Below are 13804 nucleotides of genomic sequence, written 5' to 3' on the forward strand. Positions count from 1 at the left end.
GGTGTGGCACTGCAACTTCCTATCCCTTTGACACGCTGCATGTATTTGAAAAACATTTAAATGATTATTTACGTGTTGGAGTTCTGGCAGGTGTGAGAAGCAAGGTGCACAAGAACATGCACATTCCACAAGAAACTGAGTACACAGGAACAAGGATCATTCTGAAGGAGGCCTCTCTATTCCCGGCCGGCCCCGCTCTTGGGGTCTAGTTCACTCTAGCTGAGACGGGACTGATCCGCCAATCTTAGCAAGGGCTGGATGGGACTTCCCTGGAGGTCCAGTGGTTAAGACTCCGTGCTTCCAAGGCAAGGGGCGCAGGTTCAATCCCTGGTCAGGGAACTAAGATCCCACATGCCGCATGGTGGGCCAAAAAATTTAAAAAAGGAAATGGCTGGAGACGTGGGACAGAAGAAACAGCCACCTGACTTCTCCTGCACCACTTCTGGGAAGATGGAAATGGCTTCTGCACCACCTTTCCCACCCCCCACTAGCATCCTGGCAGCTGAATATACAAAACAAAGCATTCCCCCCCATCCCCCCCACCCCCACGCCCCATGAGACTCAGGTGGGATGAGGTGAGGCTAAGGGACCAGTCGTACAGAGTCAAGCTCATCTCAGATGGGCTGGAAAGTACCCATGGAGGCTCCCAGAGGGAGCTGAGAAAGATGGGGTCCCTCTTTCCTACCCCTCCTGATTGTGTCACTGAGGCAGGCTTTGCTGTGTATCCATCAGTCTTAAGCCCTTGCATCAAAGACCCACAAGAGCACTCCCTTACTTTGGGAAATGGGTGAGGATTAGAGTCCGTTTCTCCAGTGGCAGTTTGTCTTTTTCCTGCCTCGCCTGTTCCAGGAGCTGTCGTCTCATCACGGTGAAGACAGAGCGGAGCAAGGTTCTCCCGAACACCTGGGCAGTCTCGTACCGAGGCAGACTGTCACAGAACTGGGGCACGTTGCAGTAACACAGCCACCTGCAACCAGAGGAGAGCACGCCGTCAGTATCCCTTAAGCCCCAGACCATGTGGAACACCCAAGGACGGCTACTCTGTATCATCAACCTCAGCAGGAGAAGCCAGGTCTGCAGTGACAAGCAGAAGTATCACCACCAGCTAGTAAAACGTGGGAATTCGGTGAGCTCACCCTGCCATAGCCACTTGGGCCCAATTCTACTAGAGTCATTCCATTCTGCAGCATCCTTTAAACAGGAGGAGGAATTAAAGGGGAAACCGAGGAAGTTCCTTTTGCAGAAGAATCAGAACTCCCCCATCTAATCCTCTAAGTAAAATTTAAGGCTTCTTTAAAATGCCTACGCAGCATTCACATACCTCCACAGCTTTGGTGGGAAGATAAAGATCTTCAAGACTGTTCAAAACTCAGTCAAAACGCAGGAAGTAATGAGCTTCCACCATCTGTTGCTTAGGTACATTTTCAATGACTCAGACTCAAAGTCAAAAATGCATTTCAGCATTGCACAGGGCTGGAGGAGTTCCCAGAGGGAAACCAGGGCTTTCCTGAAACCTGATCACAGTTCTGGGGCACACGGGCTATGCAGAGCATATGATTTAGAAAGCTCGTTCAGCCAAGAGAAGCTAAAAAATCAGTGTCCACCCACAATGGACCCACCTTCTACAGGGTCACCCGGAGATGCAAGCCCTGAAATTCCCAGCAACATGGGCACACAGTGGGGCGCAGAGGGCAGCAGAGACCAGGGTCAAGGGTCGAGGCTTCACTGCCCAGGTCCCGCTCCTTGGTAGCAGACCCAAACATCCTCTTCCAGGACAGGACTGCTTTCCCCAAATAAAACCCCTCTCCTCCCTGTGTGCCTTCCTGATCTTGTTTAAGATGGGGGGCCGTGCTCCAATGCGCCCAAACTGCTGAAGGACGCCCCAATGAACTGTCAGCCCCTCAATAAAGAGTGGAACAATATTCACTTATGCTTCTTGACTTATTTTTTATCTTATTCTGTATTACTTCTTAGTCCTCCTGTGTATGGGGTGGGACTGTTTCATATTTGGGGAAGAAACCTTTCATTAGTGTTAGTTCATCTACCTAGATTCAAAATTAACCTTAAAACCCTGCTACTATTTCTGTTCTCCTCTCAACTTTTCTGTTCTAATAATTCACACCCAAATGTCATTTTATGACACAATACCCAGACGGGCATCTTAAGGGCTGCACTGTATCTTGTCAAGTCGGAAGCAGCGACCTTGGGAGCAGAAAGAGCTAGGAGGTTCATTGATTTTGTAATCCATAAGGCACTTCACATAGAAATGCATCACCTTCGGAGCCAATCTTTGCTGGAAGTTAGCCTGTGGCCACTAAATGAAGTTAAAATATTTGGAGTCGAAGGGAGGCCAGCTCCCAGGGAACGAATTATGAAACTACAAATGTAATCACAAACCATAATCATCAGTTCAATTTCATGAGGCTTAGGCTATCATAAGATTGTCTGTAAATGTTAATAATATTAAAAGTATGTCCAATCTGCTGCAATGGAAGATATATAAGGATTTAAGGATTTAGACCAGTACTGTCCAATAAAGCCTCTATGATGATGAGACTGTTGTATACCTGTGCTGATACAGTAGCCACCAGCCACGTGTAACTACTCAGCACTTGTACAAATGAAGAGCTTAATTTTTTTTTCTTCTTTTTTTTTAATTGAAGTACAGTTGGGTTACAATATTATATTAGTTTCAGATAAACAGCAAAGTGATTCAGTTTTATATATACACATATATGTGTATATACATACATGTGAATATATAATTCTTCTTCATTCTTTTCCCTTATACGTTATCACAAAATATTGAACATAGTTCCCTGTGCTATACAGTAGGACTTTGTTATTTATCTATTTTATATATAGTAGTGTGTATATGTTAATCCCAAACTCCTAATTTATCCCTCCCACTCCATTCCCCTTTGGTAACCATAAGCTTGTTTTCTTGAAGAGCGTAATTTTTTTTTTAAATAAATTTATTTATTTATTTAATTTTGGGCTGTGTTGGGTCTTCGTTGCTGTGTGCGGGCTTTCTCTAGTTGCGGCGAGAGGGGGCTACTCTTTGTTGTGGTGCGCAGGCTTCTCATCGTGGTGGCTTCTCTTGTTGCGGAGCACGGGCTCTAGGCACGCAGGCTTCAATAGTTGTGGCACACAGGCTCAGTAGTTGTGGCTTGCGGGCTCTAGAGCACAGGCTCAGTAGTTGTGGCGCATGGGCTTAGTTGCTCCACGGCATGTGGGATCTTCCCAGACCAGGGCTCGAACCCGTGTCCCCTATATTGGTAGGAGGATTATTAACCACTGCGCCACCAGGGAAGTCCCGAAGAGCTTCATTTTTAATGTTACTTAATTTTAATCAACTTAACATTTACTTTCAACCAACAAGGGCCTACTGTAGAGCACAGGGAACTAGCCTATGATAAACCATAATGGAAAAGAATCTGAAAAAGAATAGATTTATATATATCAGTATATCTGAATCACTCTGCTGTACACCTGAAACTAACACACCATTGTAAATCAACTATACTGAAATTTAAAAATACATAAAGGAAAAAATAAAAATAAAATAAATAAAATTTACTTTCAAATGGAAACGCTGTGAAATATTTTTCCATTAAACAAAACTTTACTGTTTTGGTAGAACCCCATTTATCTTTAACCACTTAAAATTTAGTGAATGAATTAAAATGTGCTTTAAGTATAAAACACACACTGGACTTGGAAGACTTAGTACCAAAAATACAAAAGTAAAATACATCATTAATAATTGTTCATATTGATCCCATGGTGAAGTGATAATATTTTTATATACTGGGTGAATAAAACATTATTAAAATTAATGTCCTGTGGTTATTTTTTTAATGTAGCTACGAGGAAATGTTAAATCACATATGCGGCTCACTTTTGTGGATCATATTATATCCTATTTGGCAGTGCTGATTTTGTGTCTAAAAGAGCATTTCCATCTATAGGGGTCACAGATGTCACAGACCCTACTTAAAGACAGATGCTCTTTCTGCTATGGCAATGATAGGTTATAAATACTATCATAAATTCATAAAATGTCCCAAAGTGCTTAATAGGTCATTCACTCTCCCCAGAGTAGAGGAAGGCAGCATAGATTATTATCTAGTAAAAATTTTCAAATAATAGGTTGCCATTCATTTCCTCTGAGAATCATTTTTATAGACCTCAGTTTACACTTTGTAGTTTAGTTTTGTTTTTACTTGCAAGACTAATCTTATTTTATAAATCTGTAAGGGCACAGTGTGAAAAGACAGAAGATGAGTCAGCGTGTGGTGTTTCGGGGACTGCTCTAGTAAATGACACAGTCCAGGCGTGTGGTGAGACAGAAAGAAGGAAACGGGAATGAATGTCACTGCTCACACGCTCCCCCAAAGACTAACCTGGAGGAAAAGATTATACCTAAACGACTGGTTTCAGGTCTTCTCCAAAGAAGTGAAAGGACAGCTCAGGGATCTTTGTATGCCTTTGTGTGCCTAACGGTGACGGCATGGACGTGCAACTGACTGATGGTTCAAACAACTGTCTCTGACTTCTTAACGGCATCGTGGTGATTTGCAACCACTTTGCTTTCTTTGAAACGTGAACAGAATTGGAGAACTTGACTGCAGAAGACCATGTCATCCTACCTACTTGCTGGACTGAAAATCCTAAGGTTTTCAGCAATTAAGTGACCTCTCCCAGTCCTCCCAAACTAAAGGCTAGTTACTTTTAGAAACCACACTAGAAGCTAGGTCTCCCGAGCGCCAATCCACTGTTCTTGCCACGCTCTGTGATAAATACTGCCCTAGATTTACACACCTAATTATGAATGCCCAGGAAGCATGGTGACAGGCTGTAACCTCGTACAGCAGTAGATATACAAAATCAATTTAGTTATATCTAACTTGCTCAGTATTCTTACAATGCCATCTCCCCAGTATAGGCATGACCTCTAATTTTGAGGTCTGCACAACTGAGAATGTAAGGCTAATTATTTGTCACTTTCCTTCAGCATATTCTGTTGGTCAGATGTATTGTAAGAAGTCGTATTCCTTTGACACTTTATTTTCCAGTTATTTCCTCGTGAAATTATATTAGCACACCATCATGGAATTCAAGGAATTTCAAAATATTTGTCCAGATTTTTTTCCAACACCACAGTGATTGCTGGGGGACATATAAAGGTATATTTAATATATACTTATATAAATTATTAAGGTTAAGTATATTAACATTAATATACCAGATATTTTTAACATATAAAATATTTACGCTTTTCCTTAAGCCAGAACAGAGAGGATAAGTAATTTAAGCAGTTCTACTGTTCAGTCTGCATTTAATTTTTTATTGGCTAGATCCTCACAGGTTAGCTTTGTGAGGAACATAATCGTTTTCTGAGTCTATTCTCTTCCACAGAGAATCCTGTTTCTCCCCATCTTCATGCTGATGTGCACTCCACGAGTTTTCCGCCCCTCGGTCCTAATGGCTACAACTGCTGTAAATTACATGCTGAACCAACAGTCCAGCTCCTGAGGTTCACTGACACGCCACGTGGTGCCTGCAGCTGTAACAGGACCTATTTTGGAGAAGATGGTATCAGTGAGACACCACGCCGCAGCGGCGTGTGGTTTTTTAAATTCCCACGTGGTCGAAACAAGTCTCGCTTGTGATAATGTTCACAGGTTGTTCCTCTCTGCTTCCCTTTCTTCCTCAACAATGCGGTGGTGGGGAAGCCCGGGGGTGGGGGAGCGGGGGAGGGGGGGTAGGCGGGAGGCATATCTACCTTCATTCCCTTATTTATTATTTACAGAGGCTCCTGATCTCCGTCCGGCCTAGAAATCGGCAGGTTGCAGGACAGGCTCACTCAAGCCCCTCGCTGCTTCCCTTCCCCACATCGGACTCCACCCTTCCGCCCTCGGCTGGGGCGAGGAGGCGGGGCCAGCCAGGACCCTGCGGCTGTCTCTCAGCGCCCTTTCTAAAGCGACCCTCAAATCGCTACCCTCTCATCCCACTGCACACACTCCAGCTGAAGAGTCGCGCGCTGGCGTTTTGGAGGGCATGTGTTGGGGGGAAAGAATGAGTAGCATCTTCCCAGCGCCTGTGCTGTGCGCCAGACGCCAGGCACGGGCCACCTCAGGGGACACAACAGCCATGGGACCGGGCAGAGGAAGAAACAGAAGGTCCAGGAGGCGAGGTGAGAGCCCTAACACACACACAGAACTGGGGAGGGATGGAGCCATGGTTCAAACCCATCGCTCATTCCAGAACTCGACTTCTATTTTTTACGACTCCTTGAGTCTTCATAAGTGCCACCCATTTCTTGGTAATTCCCAAGTGCTACACGGTATTTTTATTCTGTTTTCTAAAATACAGCATTAACTCCCGTGCTGCTTCACAATTAATTCTCCTTCTTGATGAAACAATTTTTCCTCTCTTAAGGGCTGCAAATATTGGGAATTCCCTGGCGGTCCAGTGGTTAGAACTCCGTGCTGCCACTGCAGGGGTCACGGGTTCAATCCCTGTTCAGGGAACTAAGATCCCACAAGCTGGCAGGACCAAAGGAAAAAGACGGACAAAAAATGAAAAAAACAAACAAAAAGAGAGGCAGATATTTTCAGGGGTTTGGCTTTGACAGATATTCAGCATTGTCAGTCGTTCACAGATGGAGTTAAAAGACACATATTTTTGAGAGTTCTATTATCTCAACTCATTGTAAACAGGAGTAACGATGCTATAGGAACTACTGTTAATATAAAACTCTGAAATGAAGGTGTGAAAATGAAGACATAATTTACAAGGTTGATTTTGAAGAAATCTGTAAATCTTTACAATTATTACGATAAAATACTTTGTAACTCAAATTGTATATATTGTAAAAGGGGAGAAAAGAGGGAAAGGGGGTTTTACTCATGAAATCAGGTCAGTGATCAGAGAGAAAAGCTTATCTTCAACTACACCCATTCCTCTTTGTCACCCGCTGTTACAGAAAATAACCTGGGTACAAGTGGTCTTTACAAGCTGTCGAAAAACACTGCCTATTTTAAATCGGGGTTGGGGGGGACCCTGAAGCAAGCTTGATGTGCCTATAACATATAAATGGGAAAAGTTATAAAAAAGGTGAACAGAATGGATAATACAAGTCACTGTCTTACTTAAATAAATGTAAGTCATTCTGCCTTGTAGGGCCCATGTTTATGACTCTTAAGTCAATTCTATTATTCTGCAAGTCATAAGTAATAAAAATAAATTCCCACTTTAGAAAAATGTGTAATTCTTGGATGTGTAATCCAAGAATATGTTTGATATCCACCAATAGGGACATGATTAGGTAAATTACAGTACATCAATTCAACAGACTATAATACAACCAGTAAAACGTCTGAATGGGGGGCAAAAAGGATGCAAATTTTGTATTTTCTTTCATTCTAACAAATGTAAAATATCTGTTTAAAGGGACAGTGACTGTAAGACAATATATATAATGATACTATTTATACCATGCTGCTGGGACTATGGTGATCTTTCCTTCTTTAAAAAAAAATTTTAACACTATTATATTCACGGTCTTTGCTTATTTTTTTAATGATGTCTCTATATAATAATTACAGAGTCAGTATAATTATCTAGATCAGCAGTGCTCGACAGAAATACCATGCAAGCCACACATGTAAATGTAAGCCACACGTTTAAATTTCCCAGTAAGTCACATTAAAAAAGTAAAAAGAAACAGGTGAAATTAACTTTAATATATTTTATTTAATTCAATATTTCCAAAATATTACCATTTCAACCCGTAATCAATATAAAAATCTATTAAACTGTTAATGAAATACTTAACATTCTTTTTTTCTTTTTTTGTACAGTCTTAGAAATCTCCATTCATGCCAGCCACACTTCAAGGGCTCAGTGACCACATGTGGCTGGCAACTATCGTATTAAAGAGTTCAGGTCTAGATGATTTGGATCCCTCACCCTCCAAAAACATCATGCTATGAATGAAGAGTAGGAATCTGGGGAGTTAAATTAGATGTTCTCTCTAACTGATGGGGTCCCGTGATAACTGGGCAACTCTCTGCTTGCAGAGGCAAGTAGCAGTGTTATGTCTGCAATATACTTTATGGGCCAAAGAAGAAGAACCGGCCGTCTGCTTACCTTGTATAGTTCTCCTTGTATCCAGAAATATCATCGTTGGGAGATCGCAGTCTTCGTTGCGATGGAGCCTCCAGATGCCAATAGTTGATGCGGTTCAGGAACATTTTTGCCAACTCAACTATTGTTTGCCTTTCTTTGGATGGCAGGTGACTAAATTTGTACTGTACAAAGTTATTCACACCCTTAAAAGGAGGAAAGGCAATTTATTCACGCAGCTGTGCAATCCTGAACACTCACATAGTCAGCCCCGTTGGTGGTCATTAGCAAAAGAAAAGACATTTCTCTATTCACAAAAACCTCTTCCTTTTCCCTCTTAGAAAACAGGAATGCCCAGAAGGAATCATGCCCCAGATCACAGTCTATAAAAAGTGACAAGACACAGAGGCTGTGAGTTGCAATTCTATGCCTGCTGCAATCATGACGTGCTAAAGAAAAATTCAAAATCACGGACCGAGAAAATCAAAACCCCATAAACAATAAAATATGGCTATTTTGCAGCATAACTCTTGCTGTACTGTCAACACGGTAGCTCACAAATAATGAGATTCTTGGATAAATATAATGTTTTTACATTCATAAAGTTTTAATTTTTGAACTAAACCACTAGAATTTGAACTTTTACTGTCACTCTTTCGGTTTTAGTAAACCTACCAAAAGAAAATTCTTATTCAAACTTATGGCCTTTTAAAATAATCTGTGGATTTGTGGATTAATCTTTCCTCAGAACACTCCCATCTAATTTCATTTCAAATAAAGGAACAATGAATTCTTATTTCGTAGGGATTGAAGACAACATTTTTTTCTATGAAAAACTGACTGATAAAATACATTTATTTGTTTCTGATATCATGTCTTCTGTAATTATTCTCATCAAGAAATTCAGTCCAGAGTATCTGAGATTTACTTAGGCGAACAATGATGGGCCAAAAAATGGATACTGATGAGAAATCCTGACAACACCTAATAGAAAAGGTCTATACATATCAACAGATTCCCCAAGTAAATCTCGGCTTCTTTGCAGGAATCATAATGTACCAAGAAGCCAATTTCTGGAAACAAAATCTCATTTCTTTTCTGTGCTTTTTACTTGACTTACAATGTTTTTCACATTGCTCCTGAATTCCCTCGCCTCAATAGACTTTTCAACAGTGCAAACAGAGGGACAAAGACTTAATTTTAAAACCTCAACACCGGGGCTTCCCCGGTGGTGCAGTGGTTGAGAGTCCGCCTGCCGATGCAGGGGACATGGGTTCGTGCCCCGGTCCAGGAAGATACCACATGCCGTGGAGCGGCTAGGCCCGTGATCCATGGCCACTGAGCCTGCGCGTCCAGAGCCTGTGCTCCACAACGGGAGAGGCCACAACAGTGAGAGGCCCGTGAACCGCAAAAAAAAAAACATCAACACCAAGAAAAAGCCCATTTCATGTGTTCTGACGAACTACATGCTCTATTAATTTTTTTCTTTCCCGAACACACAGTGAATTCTGAGCGTTCAGCAACCCTAAGAGACACAAGCTAGATCATTTATTACATTAAGTATTCACTTCCGATCCAAAGGGCCCAAGACAGTTCCTACAGACTTGAACATCTCTAAGCCAGCAATGAGGATGAAAACGAGAACGTTTGTTCAGCCTTAAAGCACTAAGAAAGGGGCTTCTCTTGTATCTCTTTACCTGTTCAATGCTAGGTTTCTCAAATGGGGGTTTCTTCTCCAAAGAGCCTTCAACCACAGGTTTTCCTCTTTGTAAAATAGACTTTCTCAAGAGCTGTAAGGAAATCATTAAAAAAAAAATCAGTCAGTGTCACACACATACACACACACACACACACACACACACACACAGACACTATGGACTCTCCAAGCTTACAATCTTGCTGGGAAAAAAAGGCCACATTAATCTAGAAAAATGGTACAGATGAACTGGTTTGCAAGGCAGAAATAGAGACACAGATGTAGAGAACAAACTTATGGACACCAAGGCGGGGAAAGGGGGATGGAATGAATTGGGAGATTGGGATTAACATATATATACTAATATGTATAAAACAGATTACTAATGAGAACTACTAATGAGAACTTGCTATATAGCCCAGGGAACTCTACTTCACTTCGCTGTACAGTGGAAATTAACACAACATTGTAAAACAACTACACCCCAATTGAAAAAGAAAAAAGATTACAAATATTTTCTCCCATTCTGTTGTTTGCCTTTTAGCTTTATTTATGGTCTCTATAATTTTTTTTATTTTAACTTACTTAATGTGTCAACTCTTCCTCTTTTTGTTTATCAGAATTTAGGTCTTAACGATATTTCTAAATAATATTAATAATGTCTTGCTTAATACTAATAATATCATAAAAGTATTACAAAACCTTAAAAAAAAAGAGGCCACATAATGGAGCTGGGCCAGGCCATACCATGCTATCTTCCCACACACAAAAGGAAAAAAAAAAAAAAAAAAAGGTTGGCAGAAGAGAAATTCCAAATAAGTTGCAAAGGCAGTAAGTGCAGTATAAAGCCCAGAGGATGAGAGCTCAGAAGTCTGCCTTACCGAGGGAAGATGTCACAGAAGAGGAAGGGTATAAACTGAGTCTGGAAGGGAGGACAAACATGAAACAAAACAAGAGGATGGAAAAGCATTTGCAGGAAGGTGAGGTAGGAGGTCAGCCTTGGAGGGAGTTTAAGGGCTCAGTACAGTTGAGGCTGTATCAGTTGGAGGTTAGAAGCCCCATTGAAACTTTGATGTTATTTTTTTCCTACGATATTTAATCAACCAAGATGTGGATTAAAGGTAATACGTAAGAGTAACAAATTTAGCATTCTTTTTTGTTTGTTTGTTTTTGTCTTTTTGTTTTTGATGGTGCCTTCCGCATGCACGCTGCAATCATGACGTGCTAAAGAAAAATCTTAGTTCCCTGACCAGGAATTAAATCCGCGCCCCCTGCAGTGGCATGAATTCCACTGGACCACCAGGGAATTCATTTTAACATCTTATTTTGAGACATTTTAAGCTTAGGCTTTTCTCTGAAATACACAGTATCTCACACCACACACCCACCCACCCACACACACACACACAGCCTTCAAAGGGAAGCTACCATATTCTATTTATCTTAATTACATGTTAGTAAATCCTTAGGTCAACAACATGGGTGACTACCAGGTAATGCAATTTGCCTTCACACCCATGACCAGAGCTGGGAGAAGCTAAACACTTTTCGTGTTCTGGGCAGCCGGGAGCACACAGCAGCGCCACACCTTTCCTGCTCACTCGCCCTTCCCGACTCTGTTCGTGCCTTCTGCTGACCCAGAGGTTGGTGGACACTGCACCCTCTGCACACGCCCATCCAGGCCACTGCAGGTGTTGGATGGCCTGACTTAAACCCCTGAAAGGCCGAGGTCCACTGTGTGTGCAGGGGCTGTGTGGGACGGCTGTGGGTCGCACACATAATCCAGGGCCCAGGCTCTTCCGGAAGGAATTCCATAGGGCTCTCAATTGGCAACTTTCACTGTTGAGGTCTTTTTTCATTTCCTCTCCATCCACAGAATGCGGGCCAAGTGTTCTGGCATCTCAACGCCCATAAAACAAAAACGTCGCTCTTAATCCCTGCCATTGGAATTTAAAGCCCTCAAAGAGCAAATATCAGAGAGTAAAAAGAATGCGGAACCACTCGTTAAGACCTAGTTTGAAAATAAATTTGATCTTGAAATTCTTCACCTTCAACCTTTGCTTGAACCTTCAGTAACCTTTACACATGGGCCAGTTATGATATACGACCATGCATTCATTCATTCACTCACTCATTTATTCATGTATTTATTACATATTTATTTATTTATTACACATTATTTACATCTTTCTCTCCTTTCTCCACTGATTGCCTTTTCAATAGAAACAAAACATTGCAAACTTTCTCCCAGGAGTTAGTGGAAACAGACGAACCCCCAAGGTTGAAGAACACCCTGTATGCCCCCTGAGCTGGGTCTTATAAGGGCCTCATTTCCTTCTAGAGGTGCCATATAAATTACTCACATGTAGTATTTGCTGATCTTATCAATGTATCATGCCCATCTTTACAAAAATAAAGGTGCCAAATGATAAGTTGTTGTATGTGTTTCTAAGGATACAAAAAGACTGATTATCAAATTTAGATACAAATAATTCTGGCTGCCTACGTTTTTGTCCAGTTAAAGTAAGACCATTTGGGAACTTGACCCACTGAGGGTTTCAATTTGGAGGTAGACGGATGAACTGGGGAGGTGTCGAATCTCCGCTTCTTCATCTACAAAAGGATGAAGCTGGGATAAATAGGTGTATACGAAGACTTTAATAATAGCAGCAAGCATTTGCTTCCTGACTTTTGCCAGGCACTCTCCCTGGTTCTTTATCCGTATTACCTCATTAATGCTCCTAACAACGTCTTGAAGTAGGTGCTATCATTGTCTATAGATAAGGAAACGCGACTTGCCTGAGGTCACATTCACTAAGTGCTGAAGCCAGGATTGGGACCCAGCTATAGCTGAGCTCCAGAACCACGCTGACAAACACTAGGATAAAATGAGCTTCAGGAAGCAGCTTTTCACCGAGTTCATTTTCAACCTCTAAGGCAGAAGAAGCTTCCAAAATGCTACTAAAATGCACAATACCATTTTAATTTAATTATGGAGACATAAGAGACACAGGAACTCCTCTTCCAAAACTAAGAAACGGATGATTTATAACTTATTTGCCCCAAGAATGACTTTGGGGGAGGAGAGGGGAGAATGCTGAATATTTTGGATTTTGTTCTCAAGAGCAAAGATATTTGCATGGCTAAAGATGAGAGAGGTAAGAAAGGGAGAGAGAAAACATACTTCAAAGCGGAGCAGTGTTTTCTGGCCTGTTGGTTGGTTATAAACAGAACCTAGAGGAGGCCGACAGGATGGAAACCTTCCCTTCCAGCAGGGCGGTGAGGAACCGCCCGCCAGGGAGCTGAGTTCCAAGACAAATAGCTGCAGTCATGCAGACGTTGTTTTCCTTCAACTAAGGCCTTTTTCCAAAGAAGCTCTAAACAGTATGAACCTGCCAGGGTTCAGTCCAGATGACTCAGGCCTCACGGTCATGTCAACAAGTTGTCACCTGAAGCAGCCTGGCGCCTGCTAATGGCTGTGGTCTCTCTCCCTTGCCTTCTCCTCCCTCCTCCTACACCCCGCCCCAACATTTACCGTTTTAGTGTTAACAGCCCCACGTGACTCCAAAAGTTGAAAATAGAATTCCCTCTCCCACTCCTGTCCCCCATCAACCCCCAAAACCCCAGGAGTACAATAAAAAACAAAAGTTAATAAAAGGGGAAAAGGGAAAATTACATATTTCAAGTAAATTCAGACCCCTCTGCCCTCACCAACATTCTAAGAATTGGGTATAAAATTTGCCCTGAGATTCCTAGCAGCCAAAGCAAAAGAGGAAACTCAAAGGAAAATGGATCTCTCCTTGTCATACAAAATGAAGCCCAGCCCTCATTAGGAGAGGCAAACTTTTCCTGGCTGTAAGCCCCGAGGGGAAGGGGAGTGTTTGGGGTTTTGTTTTTGTTTTTAGAGATCCTTATAAGGGTTACACAATACAACATAATCAACAGGGCCCTCAGTAGCAGGTTCTGGGGCTTTTT

At 41.9% G+C, this 13804-nt stretch overlaps 1 protein-coding gene across 1 annotated transcript in view; it reads right to left on the bottom strand.

Moving 5' to 3' along the window:
• The window catches only part of KAT2B (lysine acetyltransferase 2B), a 100277-nt gene that overhangs the window by 36750 nt on the left and 49723 nt on the right, over positions 1-13804 (bottom strand). The window contains exons 4-6 of the mRNA XM_065876725.1: positions 9831-9923; positions 8158-8339; positions 776-967 (exon numbers count right to left, since the gene is read on the bottom strand). Of these exons, the coding sequence (XP_065732797.1) occupies positions 776-967; positions 8158-8339; positions 9831-9923 (467 nt within the window). The remainder of the gene's footprint in view (positions 1-775; positions 968-8157; positions 8340-9830; positions 9924-13804) is intronic.

This window comes from Phocoena phocoena, chromosome 4 (assembly GCF_963924675.1).
Source record: "Phocoena phocoena chromosome 4, mPhoPho1.1, whole genome shotgun sequence".
NCBI classification, from domain to species: Eukaryota; Metazoa; Chordata; class Mammalia; order Artiodactyla; family Phocoenidae; genus Phocoena; species Phocoena phocoena.